A 20,797-nucleotide genomic window follows, 5' to 3' on the forward strand; every position below is an offset into this window, starting at 1 on the left:
AAACCCTGGGGAAGAGCTGGGATGCCAATACGGAAGTGCAACACACTGCAGTTCATCTAGTGGCCAGTAGGAGCAGTCTGCAGAAGGGAGCAATTTCCATAGACCCCCATGTTAAAATGCTCAACTTTAAAGCAGAAATAAACATGTTTACATCTTGGTTCAAAACACGATATTCTCTGTATAGTTAGATCCCCCCTTCATGAATATGGATTGGGGGGGTGAATTTTTTCTCAACTCTTCTGTTTAATTAATATTAAGCCTGAAAGTTATGCATATATTAGGGCGTGGTCACATTGAGTGAAAGCTCCGTTCAATCACTGCTGCTGCTAGCTTCTTGTCTCTCTGCTAGCTGCTCCGTGAAGCTAGCTACAGGGACTCTGCCTGCTCAGTTCATCCAGGGAACACAACTTGATCCGGCTGTGGTTGTTTGTTCTTCATGCTTATATATCGGACTATTGTGACTCGCTCTGCGGTTAAAACAGACGGTGCATTAATGCGGTTTTGCGGTAAGTGAAATTTGAGTACTTTATTTATGTGTTAATGATTTTAATCAGCTACGTAATGAATGTTAAGGTTTGGGTTAGCGTGTAAGCGAGTGGTAGCTACATCGGTACTAACGATGCTAATATAGCCTCCAAGTTAAAACCATAGACTATATATAAAGGTTAAAACGAAATAGACAAGCGTTAAGTGGGATAATACTGTAGAACAAACGGCTTCTGTTTGAGGTTGATAAAATAAAGTCGTCATGGTAACTTAGAGAGATATTTTATTATGTAGGTAGGAACTGTATGCATCGCTAAGGTTAATTTAAATTGGCTGTGCTCAAGTATGTAGACAAGCTAATGTCGAAGTAGTGTATGTGAAATCAACCTCACAACAAGATGTGTGTATATTACAATTATTAATGTCATATTTCAAGATGATTACTTAGATATTACAATATGGTAGGTTGATCTGGAGTTCATTGTTGAGCTTACACGTTAACGTCACAGTCATCTGAAGAACGAACCCAAACCTTGTTGTTTTTATTAATTGCATTACCAAATGGGTATCAAATAAACGGTAAGCATTGGTAACACAACTTCAAAAGTTACAGTAAAATAAAAAGGACCCTGACTCGGACAATACACAATCCAAAATGTTCAACAGAAGAGAATCAGATATATTGTTTGTACACATGGTACTTTAAATATATATGTTTGTTTAAGGTGTCCAGGTGATGCAGACAGGCTGGACCAGAGAGTGAGAGACAGAACTGGACTCCTCACAGCAGTAAACTTCAGCACAGGTACAAAGACTCTTTTTTTTTCATACTGTACAAAGAATCAAGAAAGATATTGGTTTAAATGAATGAAGTATTGACTTGAATACACTGATATACATTCCATTAAACAATACTAGATCACCTACACATCAGTTAAGTTGAGGATTTTTTCCATGCAAAAAGTTACATTTAGATGTTAACAAGCAATATGATTTTGTCAGCTTTCTAATTTAATGTATTGAAGGCAAAGATATTTAACACAGTGAGAACTGCTACTATTTATCTCTCAATATTGTCTGTAAAAAACGTGGTAAAAGTTATTCTTTCAGTGAGACAACAGAGCAAGCTTCTACAGTTGCACTACATTTTGATAATAACATATATTTCAATGTTGATGAACTTCATACTGTTCATTCATAATCTGATTGTCTTTGTAGCTCGCTGTTGAAATAAAAAAAACCCATTACAATTACAAAATAATTATATCTACAGCCCCTAAACACACAAACACACCGCTTTCATAAATAACACACTTGTTCTGCAATAATATGTTTTATGTTTCCTGTAATCTTTGTTCGGAAAGGACATGCCTGAAAGACACATCATGTTCTCCTTCTCTGAGGGTCAAGAAGAACATCCAAGAGGAAAATTAAAAGCTGATGCTATGAGATTTTAAGACCAGTACACTAAGAAACTACTTTTATTGTAAAAACAGTCAGCTGATCGAATGCACCTATTTCCACATCTACACTCCATCAGCTGATTATTTCTATTTGCCTCGCTTTATGAGCTTCACATCACTTGTGCCTTGTAACGCAGAGTTTGCAATGTCACAAATAAATGTGGCCAATCTTCAGTCAGATGTGAATGTGTAATCTAACATTTTCAGTAAGAATAATGGACGAAAGGAGTGCACATACAATTTATTGAAATGTGAACCAAAAGTTAATCAAACATGTTTTAAATAAAAAGCACATATGGACAGAAGGTGTAAACCTATTAAATGTATAAGTAAACACATTTAGTCAAATAAAGTGACAGATTAGGCCTGTGCAGTTGGTATCAGCTTTGCCCAGCATGGGCTCCTCCATCAGGCCTGGTCCTCCTCGCAGAGGAAAGACCCTCAGTCCTCTCCGGGCCAAACAAACAGACAGGATGTCCATCCCACGGATGTTTCTCCCTGAAGTCTCTGCAGCTTTCCGGACACCACGCTGTCTCAATCCGTCCACACTGAATATGAGAGGGGGAAAATGAAAATAATAAATGCTTTAGACAATAAGAAACATAAAGTTGACTGTTGAGTTGCTCAGCTTTTTTAGATTGTCAATACTATTACTGTATAACTAATATATCAGGTTAAGAGGCACATTCAAATAAAGATTGGTCTTTAAATACATGTCTTTTGAATTGTTTGTCTAAAGTCAAGGATCTAGAACTGGTACTTAGTTTTAATAATACAGTCTGGTTATTATGCTGTTTGGAGGAGGCCTCACAGGTAAGAGCACTAACTAGCTACCATCACATGTACCTTAGCTTGAGTTAAATGTATTAAAAGTATAATTAAGTGATATCAAAATATAAATATCTAATGTCATGCAAACATATTAATATTTGCTTGATTCGAGTGTTGAATTTAGCTCAATTGCATACAAACGTTAAGGGATTTTAAGATTCTGTAGTATTATGCTAAAAACTCAATAACTTAGATTATTATTTATTGTTTTGCTGAATAGTTTCATGTCTGCTTACCTTAGAAACGTAAAATGCCACGGCAGTGTGCAGATGGGGAGCATGTTAGCTTAGCTTGTTCAGCTCTGGAACTTTCAGCTCGGTGGCAGCAGGTACCGCCTCAGCTCCGCCTCAGCTCCGCCTCAGCTCCGCCTCAGCTCCGCCTCAGCTCCGCCTCAGCTCCGCCTCTTTGCCCTTATTTGGAGCAGGCTGGAGTAGGCGGGAGTTTAACTCTGACGTCAGTGTCGAGCCGTTAGTGGCCGACTCCGCCTACTAAGGGACAGAGCCCTAGAGAGAAAGAGTTACGACACTCTTTGATGTCGCCGCCAGCCGGTCACGTGGTTTATGTATGCCGGGATAGTTCAAAACGCACTTCCGGGGCAATGCTTCTCGATGGCAAAAACAGCACGAACATGGTCAAAATAGTCATAGATTAAACCAACGCTGTTATTTTTTAAAGATTGCTTTCATATGTACATGATGTGGTTACATTTTGTATGGATTGGCACTATTTCCAAGTTTCGTTATTTAACGATATGTTGAGGGGAAAGTGTGGTAGCACAAGCAGGCTATGTTGATTTTGCTGCCAGGGCAGTCACGTCCGTAGTATAGTTGCACTGCGCTGTCATGTTCTTCTTTGGGACAGACATGGAACGATCAACTATCTAAAAATAGTTGCGTTAATTAAACGCACAAGGGGTTCTTGAATGAAATATTATAAAAGGTAAACAGAAATAATAAACGGATAATCTGCTCTTCCCACAAAATAGTCCCCACGGAAATGTATTAAGTAAAGTCTATATGCACAGATTAACAAAATAAACAAAGACAGATTTTCGGCGTTATTCAAATGTATTCACAGTTTTTCGAGCCAAACAAAACAAACAAAACCCAACAAAAAGTCCACTCGCGATACATTGAAATTGTCTTTACTGCCTAACCCAGGCCATAGTGTAGTTCATTGATACAAAAAAAAAGCTGTTGCTCCTGCACCCGTCGGCGACAAAAACAGAAATGTTTGTAGGCCTTTTCAGGCTATAATCCACAAAAAAGGAAAACACGATGATCGGCGTGGCACAAAGGAGCGATCTCACCCTGTGTTGGAGAGAATCTCTCTCACTGTGCGCGTCCTCTCCAGGGAGACGTGCTTCGGGGTTGGTCGATGCAATATCCACATACGGTTACTTTCAGTTACTTCCCCCGTTGCATTTTAACATATGCTGAGGAAACTTAAATATCCCGCTGAATACCCGCATTCACCACACATACAGATGTAGCGCTTCATTTCAGAGGCCTACCGCACGGGGTGGGCCCCTGCTGAAAAGGAACCCCCCCACAGGACTTGATACGCCCCCTTGATAAATAAATGTAATTTTAATGAAACCAGCTGCAATGGATCATGGATCCACCAGGGGGAGCCGTGAAAAGCTGCCACACTGGAACTCCTGTGAAATAAACAGCTGATAGATCTACAGGTGTTTGATATAGCGGATATTTGTTAAGATCCATATGTCACGGATAGGATCATATTCTGTGCTAAATAAGAGGCATGTAATCATTTACAAAACATCACCATGTTTTTATTTAACAAAATAATGTTGTTTAATTCACGTAGGTGTAAGTACAAAACCATCGCTATGTTTTTTCATCAGGAAATGCAGCCCGGTGTTACAGTACAAGTTGAGTCATGACAACTGGCGACATTCTATTATTTTCGTCATAGGAATCCGGGGCGTGTACATTGAGGACCCATTGTTGACTTACCAGGAAAGAAACATCGTTTGTCGTTTACGTTCATCTTTTGCTATATCTGCCTCCATAGGATCACTTTGATGCACATTCAGTACTCGTATGTGAGGTTGTGGGGGAGAGGTCGATATCGTGACGCTTACAGGGAGGTATCGAACATTACAAAGTAGGTGACTGTGTAGATGCCTGTTCAAAATATTGCAAACTTGAATAAATCATTTAAATTATATTATTTGTTTCCGACTTTCATTTGTTCATCGTTCTTAATGTGATGTATATTAGCTTTGATAGCTGTCCATACCTTCAGACAGCCTAAAAGTAAAACACAAGTTGTTTATTCACAAACGCTCATCGACATGACTGGATCACTCATGACAAGTTGTGATCAGCTCCGATTAAATTGTGATATCAATTCTGTAGCTATTCTCCAGGGAGCACGTTTTTTCTTGATGAAATACCTGTATCCCTCTCATCACAACAAGACTCTACACTGTGCAGGAAAAACAATTACATACATGAAAATAACCTTGATGCATGGGAATGAAACACACAAACTATCTTCCGTGGCTATGCTGATATGTCACAGTAACAGTCAACCACATAAAAGTAAGTCCAGCGGGGCACACGTTGAATACATATAAAACATTTGTACATTATTCTTAATGTGATGTATAGTAGCTTTGATAGCCTAAAAGTAAAACACAAGTTGTTTATTCACAGCCCGAAAGCAACATCGAGATGACTGGATCATCTGCAGTGTTGGGCAAGTTACTTCCAAAATGTAAGACAGTACATTACTTACCAGGGCCGGCCCAACCCATTAAGCGACATAAGCGGCCGCTTAGGGCCCCGCAGCCACTGAGGGGCCCCCTAGCAAAAAAAAAAAAAAAATTTAAATTAATTTTTTTTTTTATCTCAGTACACCGTTGCGCTACTCTAAAGTCGCATCTAAAACGCGATCTGATCTAGCTGTGTATATTTTGTTATTTTTGATTGTTATATTCAATCCAGTGTTCGAAGAGGGAGGGAGCTCCCCTGAAGGCCGACTTTGAGATAAATAGGGGGAGCTGCATATTTGTGTCACACAGATTAGAAATGTTGAGTTTCTGTAAATAAAAGTTCTTGAAATAAATAATAGTCATTGTTCATTACAGTTTCTGAATATTTGTTTTATATTTGTGAATATTTCTGGGTGTTGCCATCTGTACGTGGCGGCGCTGCATTCTTTACGCTACTTACGTTGCTATGGTTACGGCGGCGATGCCGGCGGCGTATTTGAAATGTTCATAAAAAATATGGCGAAACGAAATCAGCCAAGCCTCGCAGCTTTTGGATTCACAAGCAAAGAAGCGAAGGATTCTAAAAATGACAACGTGAACGGAACAACTTTTAGCTAGCCGGCTGTAAGCGGCGTTAGGGTCGCGTTTGACAGCTCCACACCGAGGGAGAGGCTTGCCGATGCGGAGCCTGAAGAGGCTTCAACAACGGCCACAGCCGCCGGCGCCACCTGCACTAGCAAACCTGACGATGCCCATGACCTGCCTTTTAACTGGACACAGAAAAGATGGAGTGAGTGGAATGAAAGCTATCCATGGCTTTTCATTCCACTCACTCCATCTTTTCTGATGAATGTGGATATGAGATTTGCAAAGAGACAAAAAGTATATTGATCTCTCTGCCGCTCGCAGAAAAATCCACCGGAGTGCACCTTTCACAAGAAAGGATTCAGGGAAAAGTCAGCAGTGATTAAAAGAATAACCTGCGGAAAAAGATTTATAATCACCATAAGGGCCAGGCAAACGAAAAAGCGATCGAGATTTCGGAGAGGAGAAAAAAAGATGTCCTACCAAACAAGCTATTGGCGATCAATGTTGACCTAATGCAGGAAACATATAGATCTTTCAGGTCTGCCTATATGATTAGCAATAAAATAAATAAATAGGGCTCCCCCGAAAGCAAATGGGTAATTCGAACACTGATTCAATCTCATTAGCTACAGGCATTTGAAGCTTGTAAAGGGAGGATGACAGCTCTCACTCGCCACTCTGCTGTTCCGCAGCGCCGCTTCCCCTCCCTCCGCTGAAATGATGAATGTAAGGTGTATCATAGATAACAAGGCAGGGTCCGTTACAGTTTGTTTTCATCTGATTTCAAATAAACAAAGTATTGGCTTTCAGAATATTAAACTTGTTTCAGCAAATTCAGATGATAAATACAACTTTGAAGCTTGTAACGGCATAATTAAAAGCGGAGAACGGAGTAACTTGACGTCACAGCAGGCATAACAACAGCCGGTGTTTCTCGAGTGTTTTCCCACAATACACACAAATGCAAAAATACACACACACACACACACACACACACACACACACACACACACACACACACACACACACACACACACACACACACACACACACACACACACACGCGGGCTTCCCCCAGACCAGTAATCCAAACGAAAATATCTTCCCTCCGTACTATTTTGATAATTTGCTCCGCTAATAATCAATCAGATCGATCCAGAGAAGAGGAAACTTTGAAGGCCTTTTTCTCAAAATGATGACTCTGTAACAGTCATTATATAATGTGACATATTTTGCTTAATATTTGGAGTACAAAAACAATCGTCGTGGCGTAGGTGTTACTCTCATCTATCTCAGATAGAAGATATGATTGGAGACGACCAGCCAATCAGAATTGACCTTCTCGAGTTCTCCGATTGGTTGGTTTTGTGGCACATTTGTAACGCTGTGACAACTTGAGCGAGCAGGCAGGCAAAGCTGAGCGCTCAACTGTGGTGCCTTCAGTTTGCATGATGTCTGGCAAAAAAAGGACATACGCCTCTGGTGATCAAAAACGAAAAAATAGAAAACTTAATGAAGAAAAAAGGCAAGACAATAAAGGTATGTAACTTCATATTATGGCTCTGTCTCCTGTCCTGTGTCCCACTAACAATAGTTGGATAACTTGGATTTGGGAGTATTCTAACTTACTTACTACTACTACTTACTTTCTAGCTAACGTTACAGCTAGCTAACTAGCCAAGTTATCATTATTATCTCAGCCTTTCTGTAGAATAATGCGATGCTATTAACGTTACTGATTAATTTACTTTAGAAAAGTTTAGCTCAGGCAGCAAGTCACACTCGTAGCTAATGTTAGCTAGGTATATTTGCTTGTTTCATATTTTGACCAAGTAAACCAATTTCCCCTGGGATTAATAAAGTACTATCTATCTATCTATCTATCTATCTATCTATCTATCTATCTATCTATCTATCTATCTATCTATCTATCTATCTATCTATCTATCTATCTATCTATCTGTCTATCTATCGAACTATCCAAACATCATTGTGTGGGTTCTAAGTTCATGTAAATGCAAGTATTCATTGGCTGAATATTGAATTAGCTATATAAAGCTAGTATGTTCCATTTGATGTTCCATTTCAAGTCTGTTTCCATAAAGCTTAACTCTGTAACATACTCTCCTCAGGAGCACTTCTGAAGTACTTTGGAAGCCCACAGCAGGTGCCAGCACACACCACAACGTCCACTGAGGACACTGTTGGTGAGTTCAAATGGGCCCAAAGTGAGAGCTTTCTGAATTTGGAATATTAAGTCATTACATTACGAATCATATATTTCTTTATTCCATAGCAGGTCAATCAACCTCCACCGCTGCTGTTGGTGAATGTGAAACCACAAGGTCAGCTGTTGGCACCAGTGACTCCGATGTCATCCAAGAAACCGCCTCAGACAATGCTGGTAAATGATGTGTTAAGTGTATAGATTAAGCCCATAGAGCTAGCTACAATTGCCATTTGTCGAAGTTCTATTGAGCAAGCTCGCTGTTCATTGCTTATAATAAATATCTGTCATGCATGGGGCAGGAGTTTGATGATACCTGTTTTTAAGGACTGATTCTGGATCAGCACTTTGGAGCTATCTCAAAAGCAGCGCCATAGTGGTGAAAAGACAGCTGATCTAGAGACAGTCCTATAGTCATATATTAAACAATGATATACTTCTTTATTCCATAGCGGTTCCATCAACTTCCATCACTGAAGAAACCACCTCTGACAATGCTGGTAAGTTTAGGCCTACATCAAAGAGACCTTAACTTTGTTTGTCAAGAAAAGCAAAGCACTATATGTCCAATCAATCATGGTATTATTATTATTATTATTATTATTATTATTATTATTATGAATATCATTATTACTATTGTGTTCAATCATTCAACTGTGTTGTTCATTGCCAGGAACATCAACTTGTAAACATGTCAAGTAACAAAAACTTATTTTTTAAAATTAATTTCCCTATAGGTATTCCTGTACCCATTGAAGTTGAGAGCAGTACCATTACGCCTACTACACCTACCTCTGTAACTTCTACTCCTTTTCTCTCTGGTTCACCAATGGATCCAACTGGGTGGCCATCAGTACTTAACGATCACGTACGTACAGATCTGGTGATTAGGGGGCCAGTACAGGTGGACAGAGATTTTGTATTCCCGAAAACACCAAACAACAGAAGCTTTCATTATCATTACATGTTTAGAACACTTGTAAATGATGAGAAAGTTAAGCGAAGCTGGTTAATATACTCCAAGAACAATGATTCAGTCTACTGCTTTTGCTGCAAGTTGTTTTCCAAGAAATCATTAAAGCTCATAACAGAGGGACAACAGGACTGGGTGAATATTGGCGCATTACTGAAGCTACACGACAACAGCCCAGATCATGTGAAAAGTGTGTTGACTTGGAAGGAACTAGAGCTCCGTCTTAGAAAAGGGAAGACAAAAGACAAAACAGAGTTGTACCTCCTGGAGGCAGAGAAGAAGAGGTGGAGAGAGGTGCTCATTCGGTTGGTTTCCATCATCCAATCTCTAGCAGAGAGGAACCTGGGACTTAGAGGGACTGTTGACACCCTGCATAACCACAACAACGGGAATTTCCTCAAAGAAGTTGAGCTAATTGCCAAGTTTGACCCTGTTCTGAAAGAACACATCAGACGCATTGACAGTGGAGGAAATTACACTACATACTTGGGTAAAACAATCCAAAATGAACTCATGTCCTGTATCAGTGACACAATACTTGCAGCAATGGTGGCTGAAATCAAAGAGTCCAAGTATTTTGCCATCATTTTGGATTGCACCCCAGACGTCAGCCACCAGGAGCAGATGACTGTTGTGATTCGAACAGTGAGTGTGAAGAAAAGGACTGAGATCAGGGAGCACTTTCTGGGGTTCATCATAGCCCCTGCATCCACAGGGCTTGGTTTGTCTACACTCATTTTGAACAGGCTGGAGGAGCTGAAGATCCCCTTTGAGGACTGCAGAGGACAATCCTATGACAATGGTGCAAACATGAAGGGCAGAAATAAAGGGGTGCAGGCCAGGCTGTTGGAGAAGAATCCTCGAGCTCTGTATGTTCCTTGTGCAGCCCACACACTGAATTTGATGGTGGCGGATTCAGCCAAAGGATCAATAGATGCTACTTGCTTCTTTGGTAATGTTCAGAAGCTGTACACCTTGTTTTCAGGTTCTCCCCAGAGGTGGACCATCCTGAAAAAACATGTGGACATCACTCTCAAGTCCTGGAGTGAGACGCGGTGGGAGAGCAGAGTGAATAGCATCGAGCCGTTGCGCTACCAAACGGATAAGGTCAGGGAGGCTTTGCTATAGGTGAGGGAAAACGCAAATGATCTCATGGTCAGAATTGAGGCCCAATCCCTGGCAGAAGAAATTGGATCATTTAGATTCCAAATCTGCACTGTTGTCTGGTATGATATTCTGTCAAAGATCAATACAGTTAGCAAGCTCCTTCAGTCTGTCAACATGCAGCTGGATGTTGCGGTCAGTCTCTTAGACAAAACCAAAGCATCGCTGGTAACCTACAGGGCCACTGGGTTCACAGATGCTCAGGCCACAGCAAAAGAGCTCTGTGGAAATATGAATGTTGAGGCAGTGCTGAAAGAAAAGAGGCTGCGGAGCAAAAAGAGGCATTTTGCCTACGAGGCAGCTGACGAGGCAGTGGCTGATGCCATGACGAGACTGGAAACAGGATTCTTTAATGTTGTGGTGGACTGTGGCATCCAGTCTTTGGAGGACAGATTCAAGTCCCTGGGGGAAGTAAGAGACAAGTTTGGAGTGCTTCACAACTTCCATAATCTGGATGATGAGTCACTTACAGACCAATGTGCCCTGCTGGGAAAAACATTGACCTGTGGCGAAGAGGCAGACGTTGACTGGAGAGAGCTAGCCATGGAGATGCAAAGCCTTCCAGAGCTTCCCAAAGAAGATATGACCACATTGGAGATGCTCACCTTCTTAAATGAAAACGAGCTGTGTGAGATCTATCCAAATCTTTGGATAGCGCTGAGAATAGCCTGTACCCTTCCAGTGACAGTGGCGTCCGCAGAGAGATGCTTCTCGAAGCTCAAACTGATAAAAACATACTTGAGGTCCTCCATGGCCCAGGATCGCCTGAGTGGAATGGCAATAATCAGCATAAACCACCAGATTGGCAGCCAGATCTCCTATGATCAGGTCATCAATGACTTTGCCTCCAGGAAAGCAAGAAGAGAACAATTCTGACTGTACGTACGAGAGGAACATTTGTATTTGCATTTGTTTTTTTACATTTCATTTCATTGTTAAGCAGTTTGTTTTGCACATATTATTTAATCCTTTAAAGGTATTTTTGGATCTATTTATATATTCTATTTAGTGTTGAGTGTTTTTTATTAAAAATATCTATCTTTGAACAGTGATGGTCACTTTGTCAGTCTTTTTATTCTGTACTGTCAGTTCATCAGTGCTATCTGATATGACTACTTTATTCAAGTTTATGTTCATTTGTCAGAGTACTTTTGATCCCCTAAAATGGGGGATCAAATGTAATATTGGACAAATTAACATACACTTCAACAAAGTAGTCATATTTAATACTTGGTCACAGTATGCACTTTAACCTCATAGTCCTTGTTTCATTTCAAATCTAATGTGCTGGAGTACAGACTCAGAGCCACAACAACAAAACATATGTCACTGAGGACTGAGGAGTTTCTATATTTCTGTTCACTGAGTTTATATAGTCATTAGTTATAGCCTAGGTAGTTATTTGTAGTCAATTTAAAGACTGTGCTGCTCTTCTCAGGTCCCACTTTAGTGTTTACATGCTTATTTGTACAATATGTGTGCTCATACTAACATCATAAGACAAAAGTTGGTTCCGTGTTGTGTGTAGTGAGAACGCGCTAGAGTGAGGGGGGCCCCCAAACAAAATCTTGCTTAGGGCCCCCAAAAGTCTAGGGCCGGCCCTGTTACTTACTAATGTCTTTTTTAAGTAATAGGCTACGTTATATTACAATATTACTGTCTCTGAAATGTAATTACTAACACTACTTTTATATTAGCCTATTTTTGAGTTACTCTACCAAAATAACCTTAAAAGAATGGCTAAGTATTTTAAATGCTAAAATGTAGTTAAGTGCAGCTCATTATACATCCAGTGAAAGACAATGTGGTATAGCATAACAACTGTGTAGGCCATTAAGGCTACTCACAACTTTTATTACACGGCTTAGTTGAATACTCGATTCTGATTCATTGAACCTGTGACACGTTGTTAATACAGTAGTACAGACCACTGTTGATGACTACAATGAAGGTTGCTAAGGAGGATCAAGAAAGAGAAAGCAAAAGAGGTTAAAAGACGGAGCGCTGAACGTCAGATAAATCACCAGAAGAAGGCAGAGAGGAAGTAAATACTAGCAGGAACACGGAATGGGCTCTGTAGTGTGTTTAGTATGTAATAAGCGGGATATTTGTGCAGTGAGGCAGTCATGGGGAAAAGAACATCCGACAGCCTGGATCTTGATGAGCCTGAAGGGTAAACAATTTTTCTCTGGTGTCAGAATGTCTTGCGATGTTGGTAAATGGTTCAAAAACATAAAACCATTTAATTTCGGGTTAAAATGTGTTGTTACTGCGTTACTGAGAATTGTAACGGGCAATATATTACCCACATTTTATTAGTAATGCATTACATTACTTCGTTACAGCTAACAGTTATACATTACTGTAACTCCGTTACTTTTGTAACGCATTACACCCAACACTGTAACTGAAGCACGTGTTCATCACAGGATCGATCACAGCTGGCCACAGCTGACCATCTGGGACAAGCTGTGATCTGCTCCTTGATTGTCTCTAGTGCTATATAAACTGGTGGAAATGACACAAATGTATGAGGATAGCGAGAGAGATATAGCGAGAGACATAGCGAGAGAGACATTTAGAGCGAGAGAGACATTTAGAGCGAGAGAGACATTTAGAGTTAGAGCGAGAGGGACATTTAGAGCGAGAGACAGATACATAGCGATAGAATAGTGAGATTCGACAGAGAAAGATCGATTGTGCGTGAGTACTGAATGTGATTGTTTGTTTGTCCTTGTGTGTTGTGTGTTAATTTAGTGAGTAGTTGTTTGCCTGTGTGTGTGTTGGAGGGACAGCATTTGTGTAGGGCTTAATATTAGAGAGGGCCAGCAAACCATGGATGCAAACATGGTGAAAGAACTGTTGGATTTCCATATCCGCCATATATATCCTGAAGGCTTGACTAACAAACAGAGGTTTGCTATCAAAAGAAGAGCTGAGTCCTTCAGGATTAAAGGTAACCATTTCAGACATGTGGTCTTCAGAACATCATCTGCTTTGATAACACTGTTGATACATGTATAATTATGACATTTCAATACCAGACGGAGACCTGCACTACATATGCAGGAGTAAAAAAAAACAGGACTGAGCACCTTGCAAAAGTGGTCTTATCAAGTGAAGAAGCCAACGAGCTCTTCATAGAGTTCCACTGCAGCCTAATTGGTGGACACGCTGGAATGGAGAAAACTCATCTGGCCATCATTCAGCGGTTCTATTGGCCTGGCATGACGGAGGACATCCGCAAGTGGGTGAGTTCAAAATAATGAGGTAAATTACACATTATGGTACAAAAGTGCAACACATAAAGGTTTATAGTGTGTTTTTTTGTTCAGATTGCTGCGTGTCCCCAGTGCCAATCCAAGAGGGCCACTATCAAGGAGAAGAAAGAGTACACTCCTATTGAAGTACAGGACACATTTGCAGACAGTTTCAGCTTTCAAACATGCCAACAGTAATGTACTGCAATGCTCATGTGTATTTTTTTCATCTCAGGTAACAGAGCCTCTGGAGCTTGTCGGCATGGACCTAGTGGGTAAACTCACAGTAACCGATGGTGGCAATCAGTACATTTGTGTAATGGTTGATTATTTCACCAAATGGGCAGAGGCATACCCACTTAAAAATAAAACAGCAGATGAGGTGACCAAGTGTATTCTTGATTTATTTTACAAATTTGGTGCACCTAAAAGACTGCTAACAGATCAAGGCAGGGAATTTTGCAATAAGGTACTACTGTGAAGAATTATGACTCCCCATTATGTAACTGCTGTGCTAACTTATTTATTTCCTGTTTGTCCCAATGTTCACTTCAAGGTCAACTATAACCTTTGTGAGAAGCTGGCCATCAAAAGAAGCCTGTGCTCGCCGTACCACCCACAAACAAATGGTTTGGTGGAAAAACTAAATGGCACAATACAAAGGTATATTTGTTCATAGAATAACAAACATTACTGTTCCTATATGAACTAATCAGAATTGATAGCTAAAAATACAACAAAAGTAAATAAATCAGCTGCTTTATCATATATTAGAAACCAATTTCTGTTCTACCTTCTTGTGTTTGTACTTGACCTGAATTTAGGTCCCTGAACAAACTGGTGGAGGGTGAGCCCAAACGGTGGGACCAACTCCTCCAAGGGACGATGTTTGGTCTGAGAACGAAAACCCAGCTGACCACCAAGTTCAGTCCTTATTTTCTGATGTTTGGGAGGGAAGCGAGGTACCCGTCAGAGGTGCCCAAGGAGTATGAGGTAAGATCTGATAATGTCCTCATCCTTTTTAATTATTCATACTATTTCAAACATCAATGTTTTCTCAACATTCTGACGCTTTTCTGTGGCAGATAACGGAAGAGAAAGTGAGCAACTTGTTGCAAATGGAGGAAGTCTTCGAGGGACTCAAAAAACAGGAGGCAGTTTTCGCGAGGGTGAAAGGTAACATAGCAAAAAGATAAGATCCGCAAGAGGAAAGAAGGTGGGCAAGTGGACAATTTTCAAGTGGGGGATTTCGTTTTAAAATGCAACAAAAGGTCGGAACAGAGGAAATGGGGAAAGCTAGAGGCAGACATGTTGGGACCATTCAGGATCCTAAAAATTGAGGGGAAGGTAGCGGACTTTGCTACAAAAAAAGGAAAAAAGACAATGAGAGTGAACATTGATCATTTGAAACACTATGTCCAGCCAGAGGAGAGGATCCCTGCTAAATTACAAAAAGTGTTGGATCCTTCTCCTCTGGCTGCTCCACTGCCCTCCACACCCACACCCACCTCCACACCCACACCCACCTCCACCTCCACAACAGAGTGCCAGGCACGAGGAGCATCCTCTGATGTAGAGACTTGTAAGTAAACTGAAAAAAAGTACACCTTAAAGTATGCATTTCATTAATAACTAACATGCCTTTTTTTATAGTAATTCGAGACATATGGGCAGGGAGGAGACAAGAGACACTGTGGGCCAAGTATGGCCCATACAAAATATACAGTCAAAATCTGTTGGTCTTGGCCCCGGGAGAGGAGTTGGAGGGAGAAGTAAGCCTACTGTATATGAAAAATGTAAGTAGGCAAACTGATCATTCTGAAAATGGGTTCAAAAGATACTGGTGTATTCATAGATTGTGAATGCCTATCTGGCATGGGTTGGGGCCAAAGCTGGGGTCTTCATTGTGGACTCCTACCTAATGACTTCCCTCTGGCAGGGAACCCACAAGGGAGGCTTAAGAAAGGTGAGTAGAGTACTAGAAATAAGTGTATATATGAACATATGTATGTACAAATATTTTTCAGTTGGATTTGTCAAAACATGAGGTGGCGGCCGGAGCTGTCTGTGACGGGGCACACTGGACCCTCATTGTAAGTAATCTAAAATGTTAATGGGTCAAGACATTTTTATTTATTCAACACTCAACACTTTAATAATTTCTTTGCACTTCCATAGATCATGTATCTGAATGAGAACAGGTCCCTGTTCTTGAACCCATTGGGGGCCACGGAAGAGCAATTAATCAGATGCAAAGATGTAACAAGGTGAATAAAATATAAGCTCTAATGTGTTTACTAGACATATTCAGGATTTTTGATTATATTAAGAGGGAGCAACACAAAGCCACATAAATCATGTTCCTGATTACTACTGTTTTACTTGAATACCATTAGATTGTCCTGTGTGAACATGCAGCTCTTCTTGACTTAAAAAAGGATCTGAATTGGGCTTATATACAAAACCCAATCTATCTGTTTCCTATGTAGATCGCTGGTCCGGAAACACAGACCTTCAGTTGGGAGATGGGCCTGCACAACAATCGATCATCCCAAACAGATGGATTCTACGTGCTGCGGTGTGTTGGTTCTGAAGGTAACATTTAGTAATGTGTGTGTGTATATATAACCATCTGTAATTAACAAAAATTATGAAGATACTTATGACAGACCTTTTAAGCTTGCAGAGCAAATACTGCAAAAACAACAGGTCCAGTACCCAGTGGACCAGGAAGGAGTGGCCTCAATGAGGTTAAAGATGGCAATGGCTCTGGTGAACAACTCAGGTATACAGGACTAGACAGGGGAAACATAAATATTGTGTCTTATTTGGCATTTCAATACCTTAATGCCTGTATTTCTTAATAATTTTTTTACAGATGACCTATCCGAGCTGTGTCGGACCTGTGGGGAACATAGCATAGGGCCTAAGGTTGACCAATGGGTAAGAAGTTGTATTTATTTCCTGACCAACATTTGGCTGGAGGACTGGGATACACCCTGGATTGGTTACCTCTACAGCACTGGGTGAACACTCTCTATAACAGATATTATAAATGTTTACTTTAATTCACCAAACTTGCATGCCTTTGCACTATGGGATGACACTGGAGCAGTTGAAGAAACTTCTGAGCATGGACTCTAAACAGAAAGGAAAACAGCTAAGATCTAAAACTATACATTGCTTGCTTAATGAAATGTAAACAACTTGATTACTGCTTACTCTGGATGAGGGATGTTAAAATGTTTGTCAATATTCTAACAAGTCGTTTTTCTGTTTATTTTTATGATCGAGTGCACTGGGTGCACTATGTGGTACCACACGTACTGTGTTGGGGAGCCCTCTCTCAATGCAGATTTATTTTGTAAAGGCTGCACTTCTTAGACACACACACATATACACACACACACACACACACACACACACACACACACACACACACACACACACACACACACACACACACAGTTTATTATTTCTGTTGGCAAAATCCTGAATGTCCTCTTCCAACATGAGGGTAACATGATAACAAAGGTATCAACTGTAGCTGTGAACATGACAGGATGTGTGATTACCTAGAAGAGCATCAGGACTGTTTGAGGCATATGATAGCTATGTGATTAACATGATGATTCAGCCTCTATGGAGAGAGACATATGACAAGCATGCTCATTTCTGACGTGGAGCTAATCTGAAGTAAACATTGAATACTGCTTTCTATTCCTCCATCTTGTGACTGTGGAACTCCCTCTCTTGGATATCAGCATGTGAAGGACACTGTTCAGGAACTAGTTGATGCTCTGTATGTGATGACTCCTTCCATTCTGGAGAGGATCACAGATACATGGATCCTGAGGCTCAAGCTCAAGCCGGTGACCAGGGAGATTGTTCTAACAATTTCCAATAAATGTTATTCTGAAACATAACTATCACTGTTGTCTTTCCTTCTATAAATGAAGCCAAAAAGATGTCAAGCTGGCACTTAGCCCTCCAAAAAGTGCATGGTTGCAACTTAGACAGTTAAGCATTTTATATCAGTGGTTCCTCATGGTGCAACACGGAAGGCAGACATAATTGCTTAGACACAGGTGTCACATGAACTTTAAATGCTCTGGAAAGTTCCTTATACAACTTTAGCCTTTTTTGTCTCATGAAGTCCCTAAGTGACACACACTGAACAGTCTGGTGGGTCATGGTCCTTGTCATTTGCTTTTGTGTTCCCATAACAACATGTCCAAGATGTCCATGTGCCAGGCTAACACATGTGACAGAACTAGCTACATTTGGAAATGTTTTTTGTTGCTAAAGCTAACATTCAAGCCATTTAAGAATAAAAATGCTTACATGACATGTCATTTGTTAAACATTAAGCTGTCTTTGGCTCTTTTCTGATTCTGATTACATATACATATGTTGTAGAAACATTTCTTGATGAAATTGATATGAAACAAATGCCATAAATATTGCTGTGACACTGGTGTCACATCGGGACATTAACCCTAAACATTCACAGTAAACCCAGAGTGACATATATGTACAATTACAAATATGATTATGATCTGCTCAGTTAATTTAGCTGATTCAATTATATTTAGTTAACATATTCTTTATTATTCAATTGAAAGTATGTTCAAACAAATGTAAACCAAAACATCATCCTCATTAATGAAGTTATAAATAACAGTTACTTTACGATTAAAGCCCAATGTGACATATATGTCACATTTCAGATATTTGACACTAGTGGGGTTACTTGTCAGAAATGTGTCTATTTAGTCTAAATGACGTTCCCCTTAATTTCCCCAAAAGTAGAAATGGGTCCGGGTTCTTATGGGTTAAACGTATAGGCTTAAAGGCATAATAGAACTACTGTATTATATGTATTCAACGTTTGCCCCGCTGGACTTACTTTTATGTGGTTGACTGTTACTGTGACATATCAGCATAGCCACGGAAGATAGTTTGTGTGTTTCATTCCCATGCATCAAGGTTATTTTCATGTATGTAATTGTTTTTCCTGCACAGTGTAGAGTCTTGTTGTGATGAGAGGGATACAGGTATTTCATAAAATAAACGTGCTCCCTGGAGGTTAGCTACAGAATTGATATCACAATTTAATCGGAGCTGATCACAACTTGTCATGAGTGATCCAGTCATGTCGATGAGCGTTTGTGAATAAACAACTTGTGTTTTACTTTTAGGCTGTCTGAAGGTATGGACAGCTATCAAAGCTAATATACATCACATTAAGAACGATGAACAAATGAAAGTCGGAAACAAATAATATAATTTAAATGATTTATTCAAGTTTGCAATATCTTTGAACAGGCATCTACACAGTCACCTACTTTGTAATGTTCGATACCTCCCTGTAAGCGTCACGATATCGACCTCTCCCCCACAACCTCACATACGAGTACTGAATGTGCATCAAAGTGATCCTATGGAGGCAGATATAGCAAAAGATGAACGTAAACGACAAACGATGTTTCTTTCCTGGTAAGTCAACAATGGGTCCTCAATGTACACGCCCCGGATTCCTATGACGAAAATAATAGAATGTCGCCAGTTGTCATGACTCAACTTGTACTGTAACACCGGCTCAAACAAACGATTTTCAATCATCATCCTCACGATCATTTAATGTATCATATGTTTGCGAATTGAAATGAATGCACTAATACATGTCGTTTAATCCACGTGAGTTTACAACAACAAAAATAATCGCTTTGTTTTTATATCACATCCGAACATTGGAAAATGCAGCACGGCTCTCACTACCGATAATACTAATCCCACGGGCAAACAATAATACGTACAGTGTTAATAGTTTACTGTATTATTAGTGTCTAATATTACTGCTATAACAATCACACATTGAGTTGTTAAAATCAGACCGTTGTTTCTTTTTAAACAGTCTGAATGAAACGGCAGCTCTCAGGTGATCAGGTGTGTGTTTACCAGTGTTGGGACTAATGTGTTAGAAACTAACGCACACAATTACCTTTTGTGGTAACTAATAACGTTACTAGTTAACTATTCCCATTCAGTAACGCCATTATAGTTACTGTGATTTAAATGGGTGCGTTACTGCGTTACATTATGTGATCCAACTGAACCGAATCTCCCTGCGGATATAATTTACAGGCGAATACAGCGATAACATTTCAGGGTAAGCCAATCAAAGACAGAGTTGGGCGGGTCTTGCCTTATGGGGAAAATACACAGGCACACAAACACTTGCTAAGGCTAACACACACACATACACGGCAACGCCCACCACCTGCACACACACTATGGCAGATGCAAGTATCAGCGAGAGCAGCAGCGCATTTACAACTTGGAGATATAACCACTATTTTCAATTTGTGGGGATAAAGGAAGCACAAAATATTACGGTCAAATGTAAACTGTGTGCAGGACTGAAAGCATTGTCCACATCGAATAACAGCAATGCCGATCTCCTGAAGTCGCCAAAGACCCCACCGTCTCAACCACCGGCAGTGACCCAGATGGAGCAACACCATCTAAACAGCCAAAAAACAATTTTTTTAAATCGCCACATGTCACCCAGAGTCAACTAAACAGATTGATTGCTGAAAATAGTTTGTTTGTCTTCAGTGTCAGTCTGACCGTTTATTATTTATCTAATTGTTACTGCCAAAAGAGTGTAGTTCTTGTTTAATTGTTACACTGCCAAAATAGTGTAGTAATCACTGTGGTGATTGACATTATTCACCCACGGATCTATGGGTTGGGGTATTGTTCTGCATGGACATTTTAGTGAACCGGATTTCCTGTTTCCGCCGGTCTTCGCTTCCCGGGCATGAAGTTGTTTACAATGGTTTTCAGATGCTAAATAAAAGTCTAGCTTGTACCTTTGGTACCCCGCCTCCGACTCCCATCTCTCGGCACCACAACACTGCCAAAAGAGTGTAGTTGTTTTTATTTCATATTGCACTACTTAGAACTTGATTGTAGAGGCATCAATAAAGATGCCTACTTTATTGTTATTGCACAGATTAAAGGTACTGAGACAACGAAATGCAGTCTAGCTTCTAA

At 40.2% G+C, this 20,797-nt stretch overlaps 1 protein-coding gene and 1 long non-coding RNA gene across 2 annotated transcripts; both read left to right on the forward strand.

The window, feature by feature from the left end:
- Window positions 1-8,081: 8,081 nt before the first annotated feature.
- Window positions 8,082-8,564, forward strand: LOC307016545. Its single transcript, XR_013801844.1, has 2 exons — window positions 8,082-8,318; window positions 8,408-8,564. It is a non-coding gene; the product is annotated as an uncharacterized lncRNA (long non-coding RNA).
- A 6,479-nt stretch (window positions 8,565-15,043) lies between these two features.
- LOC307014872 (uncharacterized protein) lies at window positions 15,044-17,661 on the forward strand (the record flags this gene model as incomplete). The annotated part of the gene is made up of 8 exons (XM_079643087.1): window positions 15,044-15,317; window positions 15,389-15,507; window positions 15,591-15,701; window positions 15,763-15,828; window positions 15,914-16,002; window positions 16,225-16,330; window positions 16,415-16,520; window positions 16,614-17,661. The coding sequence occupies 8 exons, from the start codon at window positions 15,044-15,046 to the stop codon at window positions 16,763-16,765; spliced, it is 1,023 nt and encodes a 340-aa protein (XP_079499213.1). The 3' UTR covers window positions 16,766-17,661.
- Between the last annotated feature and the right edge of the window lie 3,136 nt (window positions 17,662-20,797).

Source organism: Notothenia rossii, assembly GCF_949606895.1.
Source record: "Notothenia rossii genome assembly, chromosome: 8".
NCBI lineage: Eukaryota > Metazoa > Chordata > Actinopteri > Perciformes > Nototheniidae > Notothenia > Notothenia rossii.